Genomic DNA, 22,578 nt, shown 5'->3' with positions numbered 1-22,578 from the left:
GGATCTTAGGAAGTGTGTTGTCCAAGTATAGAGATGATTCCAAAGTGGTTGGACTGTGTTTCTTTCTCCCAGCTGGGTGGAAGGAGAACACTAGTGGATTGCTGAGACTTGGTGCTCGGTATTTTTAATTATGGACAGCCTGGCTGGCATTTTGTGGTGTCTAATTGCGGAGTAGCGTGTCTTACTGTATAATGGCCTCTTTTGTATGTGGGAGACCATGGTGTTGAGGGGAGGCAGTTATACAAAAAGCCCAGATACCCAGTGTTAGTTCCATGGGTGTGGCTGGTCATGGTGCGCACTCACGAAGGACGTAGGTGATGCCCTCCACTCCGCAGAGCCAGTCCCACAGGGGTACCCATTCTGACTCCTACCACCGCAGCTCCCTACCTCCCGCCTGCCATGGGTTCCACGTGCATGGCTCTGGGCAGTCTGTGTCTTTGCGTGCGTCTCTGTATGTCTGCGTGTATCTGCTTACATTCGCTCAGCATCTGAGATTCACCCAGGCTTTTGTGTGGATCAGCGGCAGACTCCTGATTGCCATGTGGCGGCCTGTTGTGTGGGTGTGTGCCGCGTGTGTATCCAGTCCCTACTCAGGAGTGTACGTTTCCAGTGTGGGTTGCAGTCAGGATCCATTTCTCCCTTAACTTTCAGATTATTTGCTGCATAGGCTTTTTTCTCCTAATTTGGCACCTTTGTCAGAAATCAACTGACCTACCCGTGTGGGTCTGTTTCTGTTTGTCCTTACGCTCTTGCCATTGCCACACTTTAGACAAGGTCTTGCTCTGTCCCTCAGGCTGGAGTGCAGTAGTGTGATCTCAGCTCACTGCACCCTCGACCTCCCATACTCCAGCAATCCTCTCGCCTCAGTCTCCTGAGTAGTAGCTGGGACCACAGGCATGTGTCACCACACCCGGCTGATTTTATTTTTTTTATTTTTATTTTTTTTGTAGAGATGGGGTTTTACTATGTTGCCCAGGCGGGTCTTGATCTGGGCTCAAGTGATGCTCCTGTCTCAGCCTCCCAAACTACTGGGATTACAGGTTGTAGGTGTGAGCCATGGTGCGCGGCCGCCACACTGTCTTGGCTACAGTTGGGTTTATAATAAACCCTGAATCGAGGTGATGTGCATTTTCCAACTCTTCTTTTTAAAGATTTTTGTGGCTGTTTATGTCCTTGGTGTTTCCATATATGTTTTACAATCAGTGTCTCAATTTCTACCAAAAAAACATGCCTTCTGGAATTTCAATAGCAATTCCCTTGAACGCATTTTTGAATACCTTTTCTGAATGTCTTGAATACATGTTGGGAAGAATCGGTGTCTCAACAGTCTCCAGTGTCCACGCGTTGACTGCCGTGTGTGACTCCAGTCGGCGTCTCAACAGTCTCCAGTGTCCACACGTTGACTGCCGTGTGTGACTCCAGTCGGCGTCTCAACAGTCTCCGGTGTCCACACGTTGACTGCCGTGTGTGACTCCAGTCGGCGTCTCAACAGTCTCCGGTGTCCACACGTTGACTGCCGTGTGTGACTCCAGTCGGCGTCTCAACAGTCTCCGGTGTCCACGCGTTGACTGCCGTGTGTGACTCCAGTCGGCGTCTCAACAGTCTCCGGTGTCCACGCGTTGACTGCCGTGTGTGACTCCAGTCGGCGTCTCAACAGTCTCCGGTGTCCACGCGTTGACTGCCGTGTGTGACTCCAGTCGGCGTCTCAACAGTCTCCGGTGTCCACGCGTTGACTGCCGTGTGTGACTCCAGTCGGCGTCTCAACAGTCTCCGGTGTCCACGCGTTGACTGCCGTGTGTGACTCCAGTCGGCGTCTCAACAGTCTCCGGTGTCCACGCGTTGACTGCCGTGTGTGACTCCAGTCGGCGTCTCAACAGTCTCCGGTGTCCACGCGTTGACTGCCGTGTGTGACTCCAGTCGGCGTCTCAACAGTCTCCGGTGTCCACGCGTTGACTGCCGTGTGTGACTCCAGGTATTGAGTTCATCTTCAACTTCTCCCAACAATGGACTGGAGTTTTCTGTGCATGTGTCTGGCATGTTTTCCTTTAGATCTAGTCCTAGGTGTTCGATATGCTATTGAGGACTGTGTATTTTTATTTCATTTGTCACCTGTGCGTGGTGCTTTAATCCTGTGCCCTAAACTCCCGACTTGGCCATGGCGGTGTTTCTGTGGACTCGCGGGGTTTCCGTGTGCACACGCGTGTCCTCTGTCTGACAGTGGCTTTGCTTCCCCTTGTCAGTCTGTGCCTCGGCTTCTCACTGCACTGGCGAGGTGAGCCGGCGCTTGCTTATCTTATTCCCAGTCTCGGTGAACATGGGCTCGGTCTCTCCCGGCTCAGTGTTGGGTTTGCACTGGTGCACTTACAGGCGGAAGAGCTTCCTCATTTGCTGAGGGCTTTTCCTGAATCCGTGTTGAATGTGGTCAGCTGCCTTTCCTGCACCTAGTGAGATGCTCATGAGGTCACTTCCTTACCGCATTACTGTAGTGAATTACGCTGACTTTCATATGCCAAGATGACCTGGCATTTCCAGGTAAGTCCCTGTGGCCTTTTCTCTGCATGGCCAGATGAGATTTGCTCATACCGGGCTAAGGACCTCCTGTGTAGGAATGCTCATGAGGGACACTGGGCTCGGATGTTCATTGTCTTGTCATGTGATGTGTCTGTCATGGTTTGATATTGCATTAAGTGGGCCTCCTGAAACAAGTTCTGCCATAGTTTGTATAGGATTCGCATTATTTGTTTCATAGAGATGTGATGGGTGAAGCCATCTATGCCTGCCATTTTCTTTTTGCTTAGGTTTTTCATTAAGAACTTGATTTTTAAAAATAGACATGAGGCCTGGCATGGTGGCTCACGCTTGTAATCCCAGCACTTTGGGAGGCCAAGGTGGATGGATCACCTGAGGTCAGGAGTTTGAGACCAACCTAGTCAACATGGTGAAACCCCGTCTCCATTAAAAATATAAAAATTAGCAGGGTGTGGTGGTGCGTGCCTGTAATCCCAGCTACTCTGGAGGCTGAGGCAGGAGAATCACTTGAACTCAGGAGGTGGAGGTTGCAGTGAGCTGAGATCACACCACTGCACTCCAGCCTGGGCAACAGAGCGAGGCTCTGTCTCAAAAAAAAAGACATGAGGCTTTTGGATTTTCTGTTTCTTCCTTTGTCATTTTTTTAAAGATAGGTTTGTCGCAGAATTTCATCTAAGTTATCAAAACAATTTACATAAATCATTCACAGTATCCTCTGTGCAGTGATGTCCATTCTCATTCCTGCTCTGGGCCATTTGTGTTTTCTTTTCCCCCTGATCAGACTAGCTAAGAGTTTATCATTTTTACAGATATTTTCCCCAAAGAAACCTACTTTTGGGTCCATTGGTTTTTTTTTTTCTATTGTTTTCTTTTTCATTGACTTTTGCTCTTTTCTTATGAATTTCCTTTCTTCTACCTATTTTGTGTTCAATTTGCTGTCCTTGTTTTAGGTTCTTTTGATAGAAGCTTAGATCATTGATGAAGAATATGAAAGAATGGGATAATACAGTTAAAAACTTGGTCTACTTATGCCCATTAGAGAAAACATTCTTAAGCACGCATGGAATCTTTTAAAAATGGACGAGGTACTAGGACCCAAAGCAAATGTCAGTAATTCGCAGATGATAATGTAATGTATAAATATATGATATGTAGGTAAATAATACAAATCACATTCTTTGGCCAGAGTGCAATTGAGGAGGAAATCAGTAACAAAAAGACAATTAAATCCATTTGATTTTTTTGTTTTCGTTTTGTAGTAACTTGCACTTCCCTGGTGCCAGAGGCACGACACCTTTTTGTCTGCTCTTGGCCATTTGGGTGGCGTCTTTGGGAAGGGCCTACTTAATTCTTTTGCCTATTTAAAAAACTGGGTCTTGGAAATCTTGTCTTTTTTTTTGAGTCAGGATCTTTCTCGCACAGGCTTGGAGTGCAGTGGTGCGATCATAGCTCACTGCAACCTCAAACTCCTGGGCTCAAGCGAGCCTCCCACCTCGGTCTCCTGAGTAGCTGGGACTACAGGCATGCATCACTATGCTCTGCTAATTTAAAGAAAAGGTTTTTTTTATAGAGACTGGGTCTCGCTGTGTTGCCCAGGCTGGTCTCGGAGTCCTGGTCTCAAGTGATTCACCTGCCTCCACCTCGCGGAGTGCCAGGATTACAGGTGGCGGGAGCCGCCACACCCAGCCTGGTCTTAGCGTTATTCCCAGGTCTAGGTGTGAGTCCTTCCTCAGATATGTGTTGTGAATAATTTCCGATCCTCTGGCTTGCTATTTTACTTTCTTAATGGTTATCTTTTGGAAAGCAAAGGTTTCCAGTTTGATGAAATCTAATTTTTATTTTTTATTTTTCCGTTCTAGTGGTCTTTCTATTTTCTCATCAAATTGAGACTTTGGGGAAACTACACAGCAGCAAAACAGGATATATCCTCTTAAAAATAGCTCGAGCCGGCCGGGTGCAGTGGCTCATGCCTGGAATCCCAGCACTTTGGGAGGTGGAGGTGGGCGGATCACGTGAGGTCAGGAGTTTGAGACCAGCCTGGCCAACATGTTGAAACCCCATCTCTACTAAAAATAAAAAATTAGCCAGGCATGGTGGCAGGCACCTGTAATCCCAGCTACTTGGGAGGCTGAGGCAGGAGAATGGCTTGAACCTGGGAGGCAGAGGTTGCAGTGAGCCGACATCGTGCCATTGCACTCCAGCCTGGGGGACAAGAGCAAGACTTCGCCTCAAAAAAAAAAAAAAAAAACCCAGCTTGAGCCAAGTGTGGGTGGCTCCCGCCTGGAATCCCAGCACTTTGGGAGGCTGAGGTGGGCAGATCACTTGAGGCCAGGAGTTTGAGACCAGCCTGGCCAACATCACAAAATCCCATCTCTACTAAAAATACAAAAATTAACCAGGAGTGGTGGCAGCATCTGCCTATAATCCCAGCTACTTGGGAGCCTAAGGCACGAGAATCACTTGAAGCTGGGAGACAGAGTTTGTAGTGAGCCAAAATCGTGCCACTGCTCTCCAGCATGGATGACAGAGCAAGACTCTGTCTCAAAAAAAAAAAAGCTTGAAAATTTAAAAATATCTCAATAATTATGAGATGCAGTGATTTTTTTTTTTTTACTTCCCTAAGCTGGGTTTCCAGGTATCTCTAGGTTCAGCTCCTCTGGGGCTGGAAGTACATGAAGGGCAGCATTGCCCACCTTGACCAGAGCAGGCTCGGAGCAGGGCAGTGGAAGAGCTGGTCCCAGCTCAGCCCAGCCTGCTGGGTCAGCATCCATCTGAAAGGTCATCTCTACCCAGGAACTTGGTGGCTTCCAGCTCCACCCTAACAGAAACCTCCCCAGCATCTTGCCGAGTTGTAATCCAGGGTGGTAGTATAGACGGTCTTGGGGTAGCTGGTATAGACGGTCTTGGGGTAGCTGGTATAGACGGGCTTGGGGTAGCTGGTATAGACGGGCTTGGGGTAGCTGGTATAGACGGGCTTGGGGTAGCTGGTATAGACGGGCTTGGGGTAGCTGGTATAGACGGGCTTGGGGTAGCTGGTATAGACGGGCTTGGGGTAGCTGGTATAGACGGGCTTGGGGTAGCTGGTATAGACGGGCTTGGGGTAGCTGGTATAGACGGGCTTGGGGTAGCTGGTATAGACGGGCTTGGGGTAGCTGGTATAGACGGGCTTGGGGTAGCTGGTAGTGGTGCTCAGGAGGCGTGTGGGCTGCTGGTGCAGCTGGAATTCCAGCGCACCTCAGCCATGGTGTTGCGCCAGGTGTGGTTGGGGATGCAGGGGACCTTCCGGCCGCAGGAGGCCCCTGCCAGGCACAGGCAGCTGCGCGGTGTGGAAGAAGTGCCGCTCGGAGTCATGCTTGACAAGGAAGTACACCTTACTCCTCTCAGTGGTGAGGGGTCAAACCACTCCTTCCCAGCGATGGGGCCAGCAGCCTGGTGAGGGCTAGGCACCGGGGAGGGATGCTGGATTTGGAGCTGGGGGGAAGGGGTCACCCTGCATTGGGCTCCAGTGCTCCGGGTGCCATGCCTGCTCCCCCACCACTGCCACCGCAGCCGCCGCGGGACCCCAGGGGCTGGGGCTGAAGAGCAGCCTCGAGCCGGGGTGTCCAGGACGCAGTCGCCCTTCTTCCTCGTGTCCGTGAGCTCAGGCACAACCTGCAGCTTAGCCAGCCCACTATGGCTGCGTGCGTGGCAGGGCCCGGGCCACCATGGCTGCATGCATGGTGTAGGGCACATGATTATTTTAGCCTCTGGTATCACTAGCCATCCCTAAAGTCTCCAATGGTCTGTTCCTGTCTTTCCCTCTGGTTCACTTGTGGGGTCATGTTGTCTTCTGTTCTTTGTTATTTCTTATTTTTTTCTTGAGACGGAGTCTTGCTCTGTCGCCCAGGCTGGAGTGCGTTGGTGCGATCTTGGCTCACTGCAACCTCTGCCTCCCAGGATTAAGCGATTCCCCTGCCTCAGCCTCCCAAGTAGCTGGGATTATGGGCACCTGCCACCATACCCAGCTAATTTTTCTATGTGTGTGTGTTTTGTTTTTTGTTTTTTGTTTTTTTTTTTTTTTTTGAGATGGAATCTCACTCAATTGCCCAGGCTGCAGTGCAATGGCGCAATCTTGGCTCACTGCAACCTCCACCTCCTGGGTTCAAGAAATTCTCCTGCCTCAGCCTCGCAAGTAGCTGGGATTACAGGCCCCTACCACCACAGTGGGCTAATTTTTGTATTTTTAGTAGAGACAGGGTTTCACCACGTTGGCCAGGCTGGTCTCGAACTCCTGACCTCAGGCAATCTGCCCACCTCGGCCTCCCAAAGGGCTGGGATTGTAGGCATGAGCCACCATGCCTGGCCTAATTTTTCTGTTTTTAGTAGAGACAGGACTTCACCATGTTGGCCAGGCTGGTCTCAAATTCCTGACCTCAAGTGATGTGCCCACCTCGGCTGCCCAAAGTGCTGGGATTACAGGCGTGAGCTTCCGTGCCTGGCCTGAACTGCTAAGTGTTTGTGAAGAATTATTTGGGGGCCTATTTGAGAGCTGTTATATGGATCATCCTCCTGGAGAGGGTTCTTAAGCCTCTGAGACCAGGTTTGGGGCTGAGGCTTTCTGACCCACACAAGTCATGCTGACCCCTGAAGGGCCGCAGGCCAGATCTTGCCAGGTGAGCACTTTCCCTGCTCACATTCAGGATAGGGCGAGGGGGTTGGTACTGATTCACCCTGAGGGCCTAGATTTGGGGGCTTCAGCTTGCTGCAGATAGGTGCTCCCTTCACTCTCACCTGAGGCTGGGCTGGAGCCTGGTGTCTGCCCCACCCTGCTGGTCAGCCCCCCAGGACCTGAGCCCCGTAAGCCTGGACTGGCCACGCCCTGGGGCAGCAGCACTGGGTGCTTGGCGCTCACGACCTTCCTGGGCCCCTGCGTCCCTCACTTCTCCCTTGTTTCTACCTTCCTGGCTTGTCAGATTCCCACAGCTCTTAAGGAGAAATTCAGTATTTACTGCGGCATGTGTTTTCAGTGTGATGGTTCGTCCAGGTACCCTAGCCTGTCATTGCTGGAGTTGGAAATCTCTGTTGTCTGCTGTTGTTTTGTGAAACAAGCGTGTGAGGTTATAAGTTTCCCTCAACGTACCACACTAACCACATTTCCCTAAGTTTTGATGTGTAGTGTTTTCACTGCCATTCAGTTCAAAATATTTTCTCATTTCAAGTATGATGTCTTCTTTGATCCATGTGTATTTTTAAGTTGCTAAGTGTACTTACTTTGGCCGGGCATGGTGGCTTACGCATGTAATCCCAACACTTTAGGAAACTGCGGGGGAAGGATCACTTGAACGCAGGAGGCTGAGGCTGCATGTCACAGGGAGAGACGGGCCGCGGTGATGTACGAGCTTCCTGTTGATAGGCGGTTAAGTTGGTTCGGGATAACGTGGCCTGCCTGGCACGGGTATTCCCAGAGTCACAGATGCTCACCCGTGCCAGCGTTGGCTGCTTGGGACATGGGGACGGCGAGGTCCCCACACCCCACATGTGAGCTCCTGGTAGCTGGGCTGAGCCCAGGTCCCATCTGTGTGTGGGGCGTGAGTGTGCGGTGCCATCGGGTCTGCACGGGCCCCGCCTCGTCCCGGACGCTCCAGGCTTCCTGCGGCACAGGTGCCGAGAGGGACCAGCCTGGGCCTGCTGAACAGGGGGTCGTCTAGGGCAGAGGCTCCTGCTCTGACAAAAGGGAAGGTGAAAGGCAGGAGCACCAGGAGGGGCAGCACGAGGACAGGGCGTGGGGTGGCAGCCGAATGGGTGGTGTAGCTCCAGGGCAGTGGGCCAAGGCCAGGGCAGTCTCAGGCCCAGGGATGGAAGCCCCATGCAGGCACAGGTTGGAGTCCAGGGTGCCCGAGACACGATGGCCCGTGTGCTCCACCTCCTCACATCTTCAACAGCTTTGCAGAGATGACCCTGTCGGGCTTTGGCTGCCGGTCACAACTCCAGGGGAAGGTCAGGCTTCCTGTTCAGTTTGTCCAGTCACAGCTCTGGCCTTGAGTGGCTGTCCTGGGCCAAGGGCAGCTGCCCTGAGATCAGAGCGACCCCGCCTTGGCCAGCATCGTCCCTTCCCACGGCTCCTCCACCACACAACTGGGACCCATGGGTGCCAGATACAGCGTGTGGGCCATCACAGCCTCCCCGGGCACTCTGCTGGAGGCCTGGGTGTACCTGAGCCCCATACCACGCCCACCCGTGGTGCCCTGGCTAGGTCTTACTCTGACCCCTGCTTCCTGGCTTGCCACAGCCGTGGGACCAGCCCCAGCCCCACATCCACACTCTTCATGTGGCCATTTCCTCAGGACATGGCCTGGCCACTCCATCGTGCCGAGAGGATGTGGCCCAAGGCACACCCAGACACACTGGGTCTAGGCTCCAAACCCGCCCCCACAGCCCCACGATCCCATCAGCAGCAGAGGGTTTGACCCTTTCTCCCACTTTGTGAACAGGAAGCCTGAGCTCCAGCAAGCTAGGGTCATGGGGAGGGGTGGGGCTGTGCCACCCAGGTTGCGTGTCTGAGCTGGTGCATGTGGCCCGCCCCGGAGGTGGACATCTCAACTCTGCCACCCTAAGGGCCCGACATGGCTGCAGCCCTGGATCAGGGTGCAGGCCATGCCTTGCCCCAACTTGCAGCTGAAAGTCTTGTCCATGGACCCTCCAGGCTGAGAGCCCAGCCCTGCCCTGTCTGTCAGAATGCTCCCCAGGGCCTTTGCGTCTAAGCGGGAGATCTCTGTCCTGGCCCCAGCTGGCTCCGGTTGACCCTGCATCCTGCCACCTTGACGCCAAGTGTCCTCAGCAGTCACATGCAGAGCGGGGGCGCCAGGAGGGCCAGTGCTCTGAGCCTGCCCACTGAGGGCCCCGCTGAGCAGCAGTGGCAGCTGCCTGCCATACCCGGGGCAGGCCAACCACAGACTCTCTGGGTCCTTGGTGGGCTCCTGGGGGAGGGGCGGGGGAAGGACGGGCAGGAAGATGAAAGAAAGGGACGAATACGGATGGAGCCATGCAGAGCAGAGAGCCCCATCTCCAGGAGCAAGGCAGGGGGCCCGCCTGGTGCTTCCTCCTGCCACAGGGGTTGGGGGCATGCAGGACGCCCACCACCTATGCACATAGCCCCGTCACCTCACCCACTCCCAAGCCACAGCACCGCACCGACACAGGAGGAAGCCCCAACCCCGTGCCACCAAGGAAGGCAGCTCTGCTCGCCCCAACCCCGAGCACCCCCAGGTGAAGACATCAGACCCATGTCCAGGAGCAGAAACCAGGAGAGAGAAAATAGGCATTGTCAGAAACAGAACAGTCACAATGGCTCTTTACATGACTGGCTGTAATAGGTCCCAAGAAGTGGAGCGGTCAGGTGGCTGGGAGAGTCCAGGCTCCGTCCCCAGGTGCAGGGTGGTGGTGGCCCAGGCAGGACAGCCGGGAGGCGGGGAGGGGATGCCGGGAGTGTCTGAGCCGCCAGTCTCAGGAGCGGGCATGGTGCCGACAGTGGGAGCGGGCACTGGGTCCTGGCTCTGCAGGGCCGCAACACCCAGGTGAAGGGATGAGCATTTTGCCAGGACACGGCTGTCATCCGTGCAGTCACCCCCAGGGTGAGAGGGCAGTTTGCATCCCAGGCACCACAAACCATGCTCCCAAACTCCTGGGCAGCAGCCTCTGCCTGAGACGCCACAGCAGCGACCAGAGCTGCCTGATGCCTGGAAGCAGGGCCTCAGTCGGCCTGGGGTCCAGAGCAACTCTTTCAGGCCGAAGGAAGGGTCAGCCCCGGACACCTGCGAGGCAGGAGGCCTGGCCGTGGGCCCTGAAAACTTCCTGTTTGTACCATGGCCCGGAGACCGGCCATGCCTGCTCCTGCGACTGGGGGCTCCCTGGGGACCAGACCACGGCCAACAGAAGGGGCCGGCCTGCCGGGGGCCACGGGGCCGCACAGCGCACCGGGTTTGCGGTGAGCTCCTGGCGCTGTGACCTCACTGCGGGGCTGCCTTCCTCTGCTCCAGCTCCGACAGCTGCTCCTCCCGGGCCCGTGCGTGCCGCGCCCCCACTCTGTGCGCCGTCTCGGTGGCCGTGATGTCGATCTGGGCGTAGAGGGAGGCGCCAGCCCCTGAAAGAATTCTGCAGTGAGCGGCAGCCTGCGCCCCGAGCCACCCAGCCCTGTGACCCTGCCCTCCACACCAGTCCCCCAGCCAGGCCCTCGGAAGCATCTGAGTGGGGGACACCCTCAGGGGATGTGGCCTGGCCAGGGATGGAGTTGGGGACATTTGCCTCCTGGGGGGAGGCTGTAGGAAAAGCTCCCTGGCCAAGGGCTGCTGGGTGGGGCTGGGGGCTCAGGGCCCTGAGGCTGTGGTCCCAGCCCCCCACTGTCAGTGCCTCCACGCAGGGCGGGGACCCACCTCGGACACCCTCGCTGGCCTCCTGGAGCTCCAGGCCCATGTAGTGCAGCTGCTTTCTGGAGGACGGGCTGACGGGGATGTTCACGTAAGTGGGCGACTCGCCGCGCGGCCTCTCTGGCCCTGAGCTGTCCACAGCCACGGGTCCTGGGGATCCTGTGGGGGAGCGGCTGTGAAGCCCCGGTGGGGACCGAGAGGGGCACAGATCCCAAAGATTGTGCAGTAAAGAGCTGCCCACCCTGCCTAGCCCCTCCTCCCCGCTCCGCCTCTCCTGCACCTTGGAGGTTCCCGCTCCATTTTCCTGACCGTCCATCTTTGGCCCAGCGCTGCCCCATCCTGAGGCCCCCCCAACACTGTCCACTCCTGGTCCAAGTACCCACAGAGCAGAAGGAAGCGCTGTCCCCTCCACTGTGCCGCCTCCCCTGCAGGAATTGCCGACCCCCCATGGGCCCCCCAAGGCCCACTCTTCTGTCCCTGCGCCCCTTGCCCCGCACCTTCCCAACTCTCTCCACCAACCGCCCCTCCTTGGCTGTCCCAGCACCTTCTCTCCCTAACCCTCCCGGGCCAGCACAGCCCTGCTTTGTCCTGGCCCCCAGCATCTCCCCCTCACTGTCCTCCTGGGTCACCCCCACCTGCTGCAGGCTCCAGGGACCCCCTCCTCTCCTGCACACAGGCCCACGCTCCCTCTGCATCCCCTCCAGGACACCCAGGTGCCCCACACCCTCTCTCCCCTCATAGGAGCTACTCCCTTCCCCCGACCCCCTTCCTAATAGCTGATGGTTCTGTCTGCAAACCTTATTGGTGCTGGGGAGGGCAGAGCAGGAGCAGGATAGGAGGGGTCCCCACAGGCCCGGCTGGGTGGGACTTGAGGCAGGCTCCCACCTTAGGGGGTTGGACGCACACTGGCCCCTCCTCTGCAGGCCTGAGGGCTCCGCACCGTGGGCACCCAGGTCCTACAGGAAGGACCCCGTTCTCCAGTGCCTCCTCCCATTCTTGTCATCAGGACCTCGTGAGGGAACGCACAGCCACGTGAGGCAGGGGAGGTGACAGCAAGTCCCCCCCCATTCCCTGAGCCAGTGGCTGGGGGAGACAGCCAAGCCCCACCCACGGTGACCTCCCCACCCCCAGCACACTCCGAGCCCTCAGAATTCAGGTAGGGGCTGGGATCCAGGGGGTGACAGCCCTGCAGGGTCGGCCTCCCTGAAACACCTGCCTGTCCGGGGGAGGGGCCTGACTCAAGGCTGGGCCTCCCTGCCCCAGGGATGCATCCTCAGCAGACCAGGTTCTCCTGTGGCCACCCGCTGCCTGGCACCTGCTGCAGACATCCACTCTGCCTGGCTCCTCTCACCCTTGTCCCCGTCACTCCCTGCAGCAGGGCTAGGGGTGAGGAACTTTCACTTGCTTGCTCCCAGTGGGGAAACTGAGGCCAGAGAGACCTGACTCGCTGATTCTGCAGGCAGCAGCCGGGACAGAGCGAGACGGAGCCCAGGTCGACGAGGGTTCGCTCACCTGATTCCATGAACTAAAGCAACCAACACAATTCTGCCCCAACCCTGCCTGGCCCTGAGGCCCTGGGGAGACCCCCCTCCTGCAAATGTGTGGTCCTAGAGGGCTGGTCCCCTCGGAATGCCAGGACCCCTTCATCGAGATGAGCCACAGAACATAGCGGCCAAGTTCTGGTGCCCAGGCAGGCACCTGGGCCAGCAGGGACAGCTGCCTAGAGGAGGGGGCATGGCTGAGGGGCTGAGGCCAAGAGGGGGTGGTGGGAGAGGCAAGGAGGGGTGAGGGCCTGGGGAGAGCTGAGGGAGCGCCGGGGCCTGGCGTCTGGAAAGGGGGCCTTGAAGCCAAGGGGCAGGGCCGGGGCTTGCCCACGGTGGGGCTGGACACCCCCCTGCAGCCTGGTACCTCGTTTTAGGATTGCATCCGTTCTTCCAAGTTTGCTCCCAAGGGTGGGCGGTGAGGGGTGAGGGTGGAAGCAGGAAGGAGCATGAGGCCTGACTGCAGGGAAAGGGGACGAATGTTCCCAACACCACCCGGAGTCACACGGGGGCTGTAAGCAGCGCTGGGCCAGCAGTGTGTCCATATCTGTATCTCCCCCAAGGCCACTGGCTCCAGGGCCCTCAGTGCTCCTCCTCCCGTCCCCTCCTTGGGACTTGGATTTTGCTTCGGCTTCTGTGAGCATCGCTTCCAGTACCTCGGATACTCTTTCAGTGAAGCAGCAACCGGGAATCGGCTGGCCCTTCTGCACCCTCCCCCCAGACCCCGCCCTGGGCTGGCGGCCCGACACTACCACTTGGGCCTGGGTCACCTCTGTCCCATGACAGACCCCAGGTGCCCCTCCTGAGCCCCCGGCCTCTGTGGGAAAGATTCACATCCTCCAGCAGATACTGGGCCTGTCCCCTTGATCCCCACACCTGTGTCCCAGGGCACCCCTGTCTGGGTAAAAGACATCTGAAGGGTATGGGTGGCCTCGGGGAGGCAACAGCAGGCTGCCCAGGAGGACCCTTGGGGCAGGGCTGGCCCCACCACCTCTGGTGTGGTGGCCGCCTCAGCACGCTGGACTGCAGGGATCGGTGTCCAGCCCAGGGCCAAGGCAGACTGGTGGGGGCTTTCCCAAGCTGCCCCTGCCTGCCTGTGGCCCCGCCCCCATCCCTGACTGTCCCCTCCAGGCCTGCCTGGGCCCCTCCCCCACCCTGGGTGTCCTCTCCAGGCCTGCCTGGACCCCGCCCCCCTGTAGGTGCCACCCACCTGGGAAGAAGGGATTGAGGAATCCAAGGTTCAGCCCGCAGTGGCTCCTACTCCACAAGGAAACAGGCACAGAACTGGCCCTGATGCCACCCATCTACCCCAGGCCAGCCGTCCTTACCTCCAGCCTCTCAGCCCTGCCCAGCCTTCAGCAGGGCTCTGTCCCCAGTGACTGCCAGGCTTCTCTAGGGAGACCCTGGGGATCCGTACCTTCCCACTGCCTCCCTGCCTGGCCCTCCCTCCCAACCTGGCCCCAAAACTGCACCTGCCAGCACACCAATGCCCTGCCCCTCGCCGAGTCGCTCACCACCAGCCCAGCCTCCACAGGCCCCCTCTGCTGTCTGAGGACACAGCCCCTCCTCCCTGAGCTGGGGCTCCTGGACCCCAACCCTGACTGCCTTCCTGCCATGCCCCCTCCCAGGAACAGGTCCACACTCAGGGCTTGGGGACCCATGGACCCCAGTCTGTGTTTCCCAACCTTCAGTCCATCCTCCAGCAGCCTGTCCTCTACCCACTGCCCTGCTGTCCACACCTGGGCTGGGACTCACCCCCACTGCCACCCAGCAACCACTGTCAACTGTCACCCAACACCCACTGTCAGCCAACAACCACTTTCACCACATTCCCTGCTGGCAGTGGGCTCCCCACCCTCCCCATCTAGTCAAACTCTGGCTGCCATCTGCGCCCACCCAGACTCCCGCCTTCCTGTCCCCGAGCTCTGGGGGACCGGCTCCAGGTGCCTACCTGAATGTGCTGTCGCAGGTCCTGGGGCTGAGGCTGCCGCTCCCTAGACCAAAGAGAACCTGGGTCAGTGCATCCTTCAGTCTTCCCCTCATCCTGTGCCTGGGGGGCCACTGAGAACAAGGACACTACCCCCCAAGAGTGACACAGGCTGGGGGACCTGGGCCAGCTGCAGGGAGTCCAGCCTGCCATACCTGATGCCTTCTCTCCAGGGCCCTTTGCCCCACAGCCCCCAGATCTCCGGGCCACCCACTGCCTTGACCACCCAGCCCAGTGGTAGCCCCCATAACCACCCATGGGGGAGCTGGAGGCCTTGGCATCTGGGGAGGGGGCGGTTCCGAGGCCCAGTCCAGCCCCACTATTTTGCTATTAGAGCTTTATCGGAGGACCACCACGCCCATGCAAGGTAGTGTCTGGGCTCCGACCTCAGAGCTGAGCAGCTGCTCCGAGGGCGCCTGTGATTTCCTTTCCCGTCCTTGAGGGTGTGGGCCCTGCTCTCAGCAGCTGGCGGGGAGGGCTTCGCAGGGGGGTGCCCCTGGAAAATGCCCCACTGGGAGGCCCCAGGTGAGATGAGCAAAGTTCCCTGACACTGCAGGCGACCTTCTCCTGGGCCTCTGAAGTGGGCCGTGCCTAACGGGGTGCCCCAAGTCCCTGGAGGAGCCTGGGGTGGGGTCTGAAGGGCGCTTGCGGGAGGGACAGCGGCCCACGGCTGAGCAGAGGCTTCCTGCCCACCTCCAGCCCAGATGAGCAGAAGTGGGGCCAGCCCAAGACAATGTCCCACATGGGCTCCGGCAGCTAGAAAGAAGGCACAGCACCCTCTTGTTCTGAGGGGCCTCGTGGGTGGGGGCTGGGAGGCCGGAAATGGGGGCTCAGCACCTAGCACTGGTGCAGGCCAGACTCAAGGGCAGACAGTCACAGGGCTGGGACCCTCACACGAGGCCCCCTGAGCAAACTGAGCTGGTCTAGACTTTGAGAACCTTTGACAACAGGCCGACACCCCCTGAGCTCATCACATACACAGGCTCCTGAGGGGGCCCCTCCCCAGCTGCTCCCGGCGGGGCCAGGAGGGTAGGTGTGGATGGTGCAGAGCCCGAACCAGCGAAGGTCCACCCTGTCCCCTGCCTGGCCAGGCCCAGGTGCTCCAGGGGCGTCAAGAAAACAGAACCAGTGTCTGCCCCATCTGGTTGCCCCTGGCCTGAGGAGAAGTCCCCAGCCTGTTGGCCACCCACCTGGGAACTGGGTACTGAGGCTGGAGACCCTGGGCTGCCGTAGCAGGCAGTGGCCAGAACCTTCAGACGCCCGGCGCGAGGCCCACTCACGAGCATCGTGAGGAGAGGCAGATGGCCCGGCCGCATCCCCACAGGGAAAGGCTGTCCAGGGGCCCAGCCCCGCCAGGCAAGAGGCCCCATGACTCCAGGCCACTGCTGTGGGGTGCCTCAGTCTGCTCTCATCAGAGGGACCTTGCCCCCACTAGCCTGGGGCAGGCGACCCGTGGGAACAGAGAGGGCTGAGCGTGGATGATGAAGACTGGCAGGAAGGGCCTGGCTCCCCAGCAAAGGAGCCACAGCCTCACTCGTCCTGCAACAAGACTGGCGCGGCCACCTCCGGAGGTGACAGCAGCAGGGGTAATGGTGACGGGCAGCTATTGAGCGCCTGAAGAATGACCTCATCAGACCCTCAGTGCAGCCCAGTGAGGCGGGGTCTGTCATCCCGTTTGCAAGAGGAAACTGAGGCTCAGAGAGGGGCGGGGCTTGCTAGGGTCACCCAGCCAGCAGGTAGTGGATGTGGCCCAAACTCAGTCCCCAAAGCCCACGCTTGCTCACCAGGCACTGCTGCAGAAGCCCTCCAGAACTCCCCGCTCAGAGTCAGTCCCCGACAGGGTGGCAGGCAAGGGGACAGGCAGGCACCCACACAGATGTGCAGGGGTGACTGAGACAAGCCTGGAACTCGGCCCCATGTAGGGAAGACAGGCAGGGCAGGGGCCCTGGTCTCAGAGCCAGCCCCCTCCTGAGGTCCGCCCTCACCGGGACCTGAGGAGCCCCGTGCCTGAGCCTGAGGGACTACTGCAGACCCCACTGTGGTCTCCAGGAATGTGCCACACATGCACACACCACACGTGCACATCCCAGCCCGAGGGCTGCCCGGAGCTGCCTCTCCGCACACCACAGCATTCAGGCCCAAGGCTCACAAGACAGACGAGGCCTCTCGCACACTCTGAGATAAAGGCCAGGGAGGCCGGGCCCTGGGACTTCGCATCCAGGCAGAGGCCCCACGTGGAGGGTGGGCGAGGGGGCGGAGAGGGCTGGGCAACGGACTAGGACAAGGTGGTAAGAAAAGAACATTTTATTTCCAGTCTATTACAGTGTCTGGGTTTAGAAACAGCCAACAGTGAAGGGACAAAGCGAGGTGTTCACAGGGAGCTGCTGGGCTGTGGTCAGGGCAGGCTCCAGGCTGTGCAAGAAGAAGCCACCCAGGGCAGGGGACAATGGGCCCAACACAGCCCCACCTCCGACGCAGGGGCTGCGGCCTGGGCCAGGGCAAACACAGGCCAAGCCAGCCTTTGGCCCTGCAAGGAGGTTCAGACAGGAGCCAGCGGCGCTCCCACCAGGGGCCTGAGGCACGGGGCCTCTCCCAGTGGGGTCAGCAGGCAAGGCTGCTCTGAGGACACCACCTGCTCCCAGAACCTTCCCACGAGGGCTTCACTGGGGAAACACTGGGGCCCAGAACCCAGAGACCCCGCAAGCCACGCAGCCTCCTGAGCTTCAGTTTCCTCCCATAGATGGGGATGAGGCCCAGCGCACACACAGCCCAGGGGGGCTGAGCTGGTGGAGCCCAGGTGGGCGGAGCCTCCATGGTAGCTTGGTGCTTAACAGGTGGTGTGACTGCCCCAGAGAGGTGATGGGGAGAACCGGCCACCCCCGAAGGGGGCATGAGGCCCAAGGAGGACAAGGCCAGCAGAGGTGCAGCACTCACCTGATCCTCAGGGGTGGGTGACACGGAGTGAAGCAGCTGGTCGTTGGGGCTCTGGTGACCCTGACCTGCCGGACCCAGAGCCCCTGCCTTCCAGAACTCACCTCCCCAAGTCAGCCCCTTCCTCCACTGGCAGCCACAGGGCGCACCCTCCAGCTCCCCTCTCCAGGAGACCCTGGGTCCCTCCCACAGAACACCGAGCACCCGTCTGCAAGGAGGCTGGCGCCACCTCCTCTCCCATCTGGGGGCAAATTCAGCCCCTTTGCAGCCGCGAGGCCGGATCTTCGGCTCTCAAGGAGGGGGGTTTACCTTGAGTCCTCCACAGACTGGACATGCCGAAAAGAAAGCCAGGGGTGGCCCCGCGTGGGGGCCGCCTGTTTCCCTGCCGGGGGCAGGGCCAGGCAGTGTGGCCTCGCTGCCCTGGGGGGCCTCCATCACCAGGCCCCGCCGTCTCGTGCCCAGCCAGCCAGAGGGACACCCAGCAGACGTCTGGCCGCCTGAGTCGCCGGCCGCACTGTTGCCAGGGCTGCCTTGCGAGGTGGGGCTGTGGTCTCTGGGAGCCAGGCAAAGGCTGCGTGGTGTGTCATAGTGGGGCCGCAGGGAGGTGGGCACCTGGTACTCGACTGTCCCGGGCAGGCAGGTGCACAGGCTGGGCTCGGGGGCCCCCGCTGCTGGCAGGCTGAGCAGTGAGCCCAGTTCATCTGTGGCCCGCCACACGTCCAGGCTGCTGCCCGCGTAGGACGAGAGGCTGCTGGAGTAAGAGGAGTGGCTGCCAGTGGCGATGCCGCTGTCCGAGGAGCTCTGGCGGCCGACCTCCTGCAGCTGCCGCGGATGCAGCGGCTTGGGGGGTGGCCTTGAGGCACCCACCATGGCTTCCCCGGCAGCCTGGGCAGCTGCTGGTCTAGGCCCCTCCTGTGACGTGCTGGCCAACGACGAGGATTGCTCTGGCCATGCGGTGAGCCGGCTGCTGGTGCTGACGTCCAAGTGACTGGCCTCTGAGGATGAGCTGGAGAGGCTGCGGTCATCCCCTGAGACAGAGCAGGAAGCCAAGGCAGTTGTGGGGGTACAGGGGTCTGGGCAGGACATGGCTGATGCCTGCTGGACCCCCACAGGCCAGCATTCTCTGGTCTCGCCCCACCCCTTCCAGCCCCCAAGCCCCGGGGGCTACAGCAGAAACCTGGCTTCACCAACAACAACCCCTCCACCCCTCATCCACTCCTGTTCTTTGTCCGTTCCTGTCCTTCTGCCACCTGTTCTCCTAGGGCCTGCGCCCCTCCCTCTTAGCACCCCTGCCACTACCTTGGTCCCAGCCTCCTCCCCTTCCCTAGAGCTCCCCACCCTCCCTGCCTAACAGACCCACGCTCCATACCCAGCCATCCTGACTACCTTCCAGGGCCACCTGGGGCAGCTTGCCCTCCGCACCATCAGGGCCCCAGGCTGGTCTGGACATCCCTTCCCCAAGAACTTCCCAGGCCCTGCCAGCCTGGACACGAGGCACCAGCTGTGCCCACACACCTCGACTCGCCCCCTGCCCTCACCATGCTGGCGTCCTTGCCTCACTCCCAGTCTCCCTCCCTGCTGGGGATGAGAAGCATACCCAATGCAGATCCCAGGCTGCCTCCCGCCTGCCAGGCCGGGCCCCTCCCGTGCTCTTGGGAAAGCCACTTTCATCTCTGCTGCATCTCTAAGCTACCTGCTCTGCCTTCCAGGGCTCCCAAGTGGAAAGCAGTTGTGAGTCACCCCCAGGAAGGCAAAAGCTTATTGCAAACCTGAGTCCCCTCCTCCTGGGGCAGGGCAGGAGGGGAGATGACCACTGTCTGCTTGGTGCCCTCTGGGGGACAAGCAGTGATCAGAGGGCACTGGCCGGACCAGCACGGCTCCTGCACTTGGGAACACAGGTCACCCATGCAGCCACCTTTCGGGGAGCACAGCAGCCCCTCCTGCTCTGCCAGCCCCTTCCACCACCTCCTCTCCCCACAATGGCAACAGAGCCAGGGCCACCGGCAGCTGAGGAGGTGCCTCTGCTCCTGGGCAGCCAGCTCACCTGCCTTAGAGCCTTTTGTCTGGGCACAGAAGGTAAAACCAACACGCAGGGCCTTGGTCTCCCCCAGCCACAAGCTGGTGGGCAGGAAAGGATTCAAAGGCTCTCAGGGCAGAACCACCCTTCCCATCAGCACCTCAGACCAGAGTTTAGTAAATGTGGAACCGTAAGTGAAGGAAGGAAGGAATGAATGAACAGACAGAGAAGGAAGGAATAAGCAGAGGGACAAGAAAAGAATGAATGAGCAAGAGGGAAATTGAGTAGGGAGAGAAGAAAGGAATGAGCAGGGGAAGAAGGAAGCTGGGGTGAGCAGGAAGGAATGAATGAGCAGGAGGGAAATGGAAGGAATGAGCAGGGGGAGAAGGAAGGCATGAACGAGCGGGGGAGCAGAGGAAGGAAGGAACGAGCAGGGGGAGAAGGCAGGAATGAATGAGCGAGGTGGGGAAGGAAGGAATGAGCAGGGGGGTGGGGAAGGAAGGAATGGGGGGAAAGGAGAAAGGAATGAACGAGCAGGGGGAGAGGGAAGGAATGAATGAGCAGAGGAGAGAAGGAAGAAAATGAGCAGGAGGGTAATGAAGGAATGAATGAGCAGGGGGAGAAGGAAAGAAGGAATGAGCAGGAGGAAGAAGGAATGAGCAGGGGAGGAAGGAAGAAATGAATGAGTAGCAGGAGAAGGAATGAATGAGCAGGGGGAGAAGGAAGGAATGAGTGGGGGGAAATGAAGGAATGAATGAGCAGGGGGGTGGGGAAGGGAGGAATGAATGAGCAGGAGGGAAATGAGGAAATGAAGAAATGAACGAGCGGGGGGGAGAAGAAATGAAGGAATGAGCAGAGAAGGAAAAAACGAATGAGCAGGGGGAGAAGGAAGGAATGAGTGGGGTGGGGGGGGAAGGAAGGAATGAATGAGCGGGGGAGAAGGGAGGAATGGGTGAGAAGGAAGGAATGAATGAGGGGGGGAAGGAAGGAATTAATGAGCAGGAAGGTAATGAAGGAATGAATGAGCGGGGAAGGAAGGAATGAATGGGGGGAAGGCAGGAATGAATGAGTAGGAGGGTAATGAAGGACTGAATGAGCAGGGGGTGGGGGGAAGGAATGAATGTGGGGACAAGGAAGGAATGAATGGGGGTAAGGCAAGAATGAATGAGCGGGGGGGCAGAGGAAGAAATGAATGAGTAGGCATAGAAGGAAGGAATGAATGAGCAAGGTGGGGAAGGAAGGAATGAATGAGCAGGGAGAAAAGGAAGGAATGAATGAGCAGGAAGAAAAGGAATAAGGGGGTGAAGAAAGGAATGGGGGGAAGGAAGGAATGAATGGGGGGAGGAAGGAATTAATGAGTAGGAGGAAGAAGGAAGGAAGGAAGGAATGAAGGAGCAGAGGGGTGGGGAAGGAAGGAATGAAGGAGCAGGAGGAAGGAAGGAATGGGGGGAAGGAAGGAATGAATGAGCAGGAGGGAAATGAAGAAATGAATGAGCAGGGGGGAGAAGGAATGAGTGGGGGGAAATGAAGGAATGAATGAACAGGAGGAAGAAGGAAGGAATGAGCAGGAGGAGAAGGAACGAATGAGCGGGGTGGTGGGGGAAGGAAGGACGAATGAGTAGCGGGCAGGGCGGGGCAGGGAGATGGGGGAAGAATGAATGAGCAGGAGATAGAAGGAATGAATGAATGAGCAGAGGGAACCTGCAGCCCCCACACATGCATGGATGCCTCCTGAGCTCTCCTGCTGCAGGCTTAGCCGAGGTCCCACAGCCCAGGTCAGCCCCTGGCCCTACCTCCACTGCCCGGCCTGCCCGCATGTGAGAGAAGGCTCAGCCGCTTCTCCAGCTGTAGGGTTTCCAGGGCTTCCTGGGCCACACGCTCCTCCACAGTCGAGGGTCCCGGGGGACTTGGGTCTGCAGCAGAGAGAAGACTCGGTGGAGGGGGCAGCCACCGCCGCCTACCCTCGCCCGCAGGCACCAGGCCCAGCCTGACTCAGTGGTTATCCCCCTCTGTGGAGTGGGAGTCCCCGCTCCTCCCGATGCCTCATCCCAGAGGCTGGGCCTCAAACGCAGACACCCACACCGCCCCTATCCAGGCCACCATCCGCCCAGCTGGGTCCCTGTGCCCGTGGATGGCCCTGCCACCTGCCCACTCACCAGGACCCCACGCCAGCCAGACCCCTCTTCCTCATCTTCCTCACCACCGAGTTTTTCAATTTTCTGTTCCAAAAAATGACTAGCCCCTCCCCCATCCCCAGGGCCGGCCTCGCTGCAAGAGGGGCTGCCTGCCCCTCATTCACAGTGCCCATTTCTCACAGGCTCCCCTCTGCCTGGGGAAATGCCCGCCCACCTTGCAGTGTCCCCACCGTTCCCTGGGGTCTCGGATGGAGACTCATACTGTGCCCAAGGCTCGGTGCATGGTGGTCTGCGGACCCTCAGCCCCACCTAGCCCCTCCCCTCAGGGCTGCATCCAGGGACCACCAGCCTCGCCCTCTCTATTCATCGTCCATGTGTCCTCTGGGACTGAGTGGCAGGAAACCTCCCCTTCCTGCCCAGGCAGGGTGGGACCTCTCACTGGCCCCTCAGCACCGCTGCCGCGAGCCTCAGCATCACTGCCCTGGTCCCCAAGCCCCCGCCCATGCTGGGATGTCCCAGGCACTAAGTGATGTGAACACTGGGCCAAGTGGCTACCTTGCTCCAAACAGCAGGGCTCAAGACCCTGCCCCTTCCACATCCACAGCACCCACGGCCACAGCCATCCCAAAGAGTTTCCCTGGCAGGGAAGCCACAGCCACACCCGCAAGAGCAAACCGACCCCGTCCTGCTCCAAGTGGCCTCCTCTGGGCCTCCAGAACACACCTCCTGACACCCACCTTGGGGGCACCTGCAGGACTGAGCCGAAACAGGTCCAAGGACCTGCTCCCCAAAGTCCAGGAGCAGTGGCAGCATGAAAAGTTTACACCAAATTCTGCAGCACACAGAGGACCAGAAGGTACAGTCCCCAGCCTGGGACACCTAGATCAGAGCCTCAGCGGACAGAACCCAGCCTGGCGGAGGCTGGAGCCAGACGTCCCGACCCCATAGTCAGCGCTCCGGAGAAACAAACAGAAAGCAATGGTGTCCCTGTCCAGGTTCACATCTAGGCTGAAGAGGCCCTGTCCCTGGTAGGACA

General features: G+C 58.9%; 1 protein-coding gene and 1 long non-coding RNA gene across 7 annotated transcripts in view; one reads left to right on the top strand and one right to left on the bottom strand.

Moving 5' to 3' along the window:
• Positions 1-1,906: 1,906 nt before the first annotated feature.
• LOC129143679 (uncharacterized) lies at positions 1,907-7,729 on the top strand. The gene is made up of 2 exons (XR_008547415.1): positions 1,907-1,972; positions 4,389-7,729. It is a non-coding gene; the product is annotated as an uncharacterized LOC129143679 (long non-coding RNA).
• Positions 7,730-8,828: 1,099 nt separating this feature from the next.
• DOK7 (docking protein 7) overlaps positions 8,829-22,578 on the bottom strand; it is a 40,155-nt gene continuing 26,405 nt past the window's right edge. For 5 of the 6 annotated variants that reach the window (XM_063809322.1, XM_024355921.3, XM_054682721.2 and 2 more), the window contains 5 exons: positions 21,201-21,320; positions 17,700-18,418; positions 14,424-14,466; positions 10,938-11,090; positions 8,829-10,648 (listed from right to left, as the gene is read on the bottom strand). In XM_063809322.1, coding sequence (XP_063665392.1) covers positions 10,515-10,648; positions 10,938-11,090; positions 14,424-14,466; positions 17,700-18,418; positions 21,201-21,320 — 1,169 coding nt within the window. In that variant the 3' untranslated portion in view covers positions 8,829-10,514. Of the gene's footprint in view, positions 10,649-10,937; positions 11,091-14,423; positions 14,467-17,699; positions 18,419-21,196; positions 21,321-22,578 lie in introns of those variants that run through there. The other variant, XM_024355923.3, reaches the window with a different exon arrangement.

The sequence above is a fragment of the Pan troglodytes genome, chromosome 3 (assembly GCF_028858775.2).
Source record: "Pan troglodytes isolate AG18354 chromosome 3, NHGRI_mPanTro3-v2.0_pri, whole genome shotgun sequence".
NCBI lineage: Eukaryota > Metazoa > Chordata > Mammalia > Primates > Hominidae > Pan > Pan troglodytes.
This window is presented reverse-complemented; position numbering and strand designations above follow the sequence as displayed.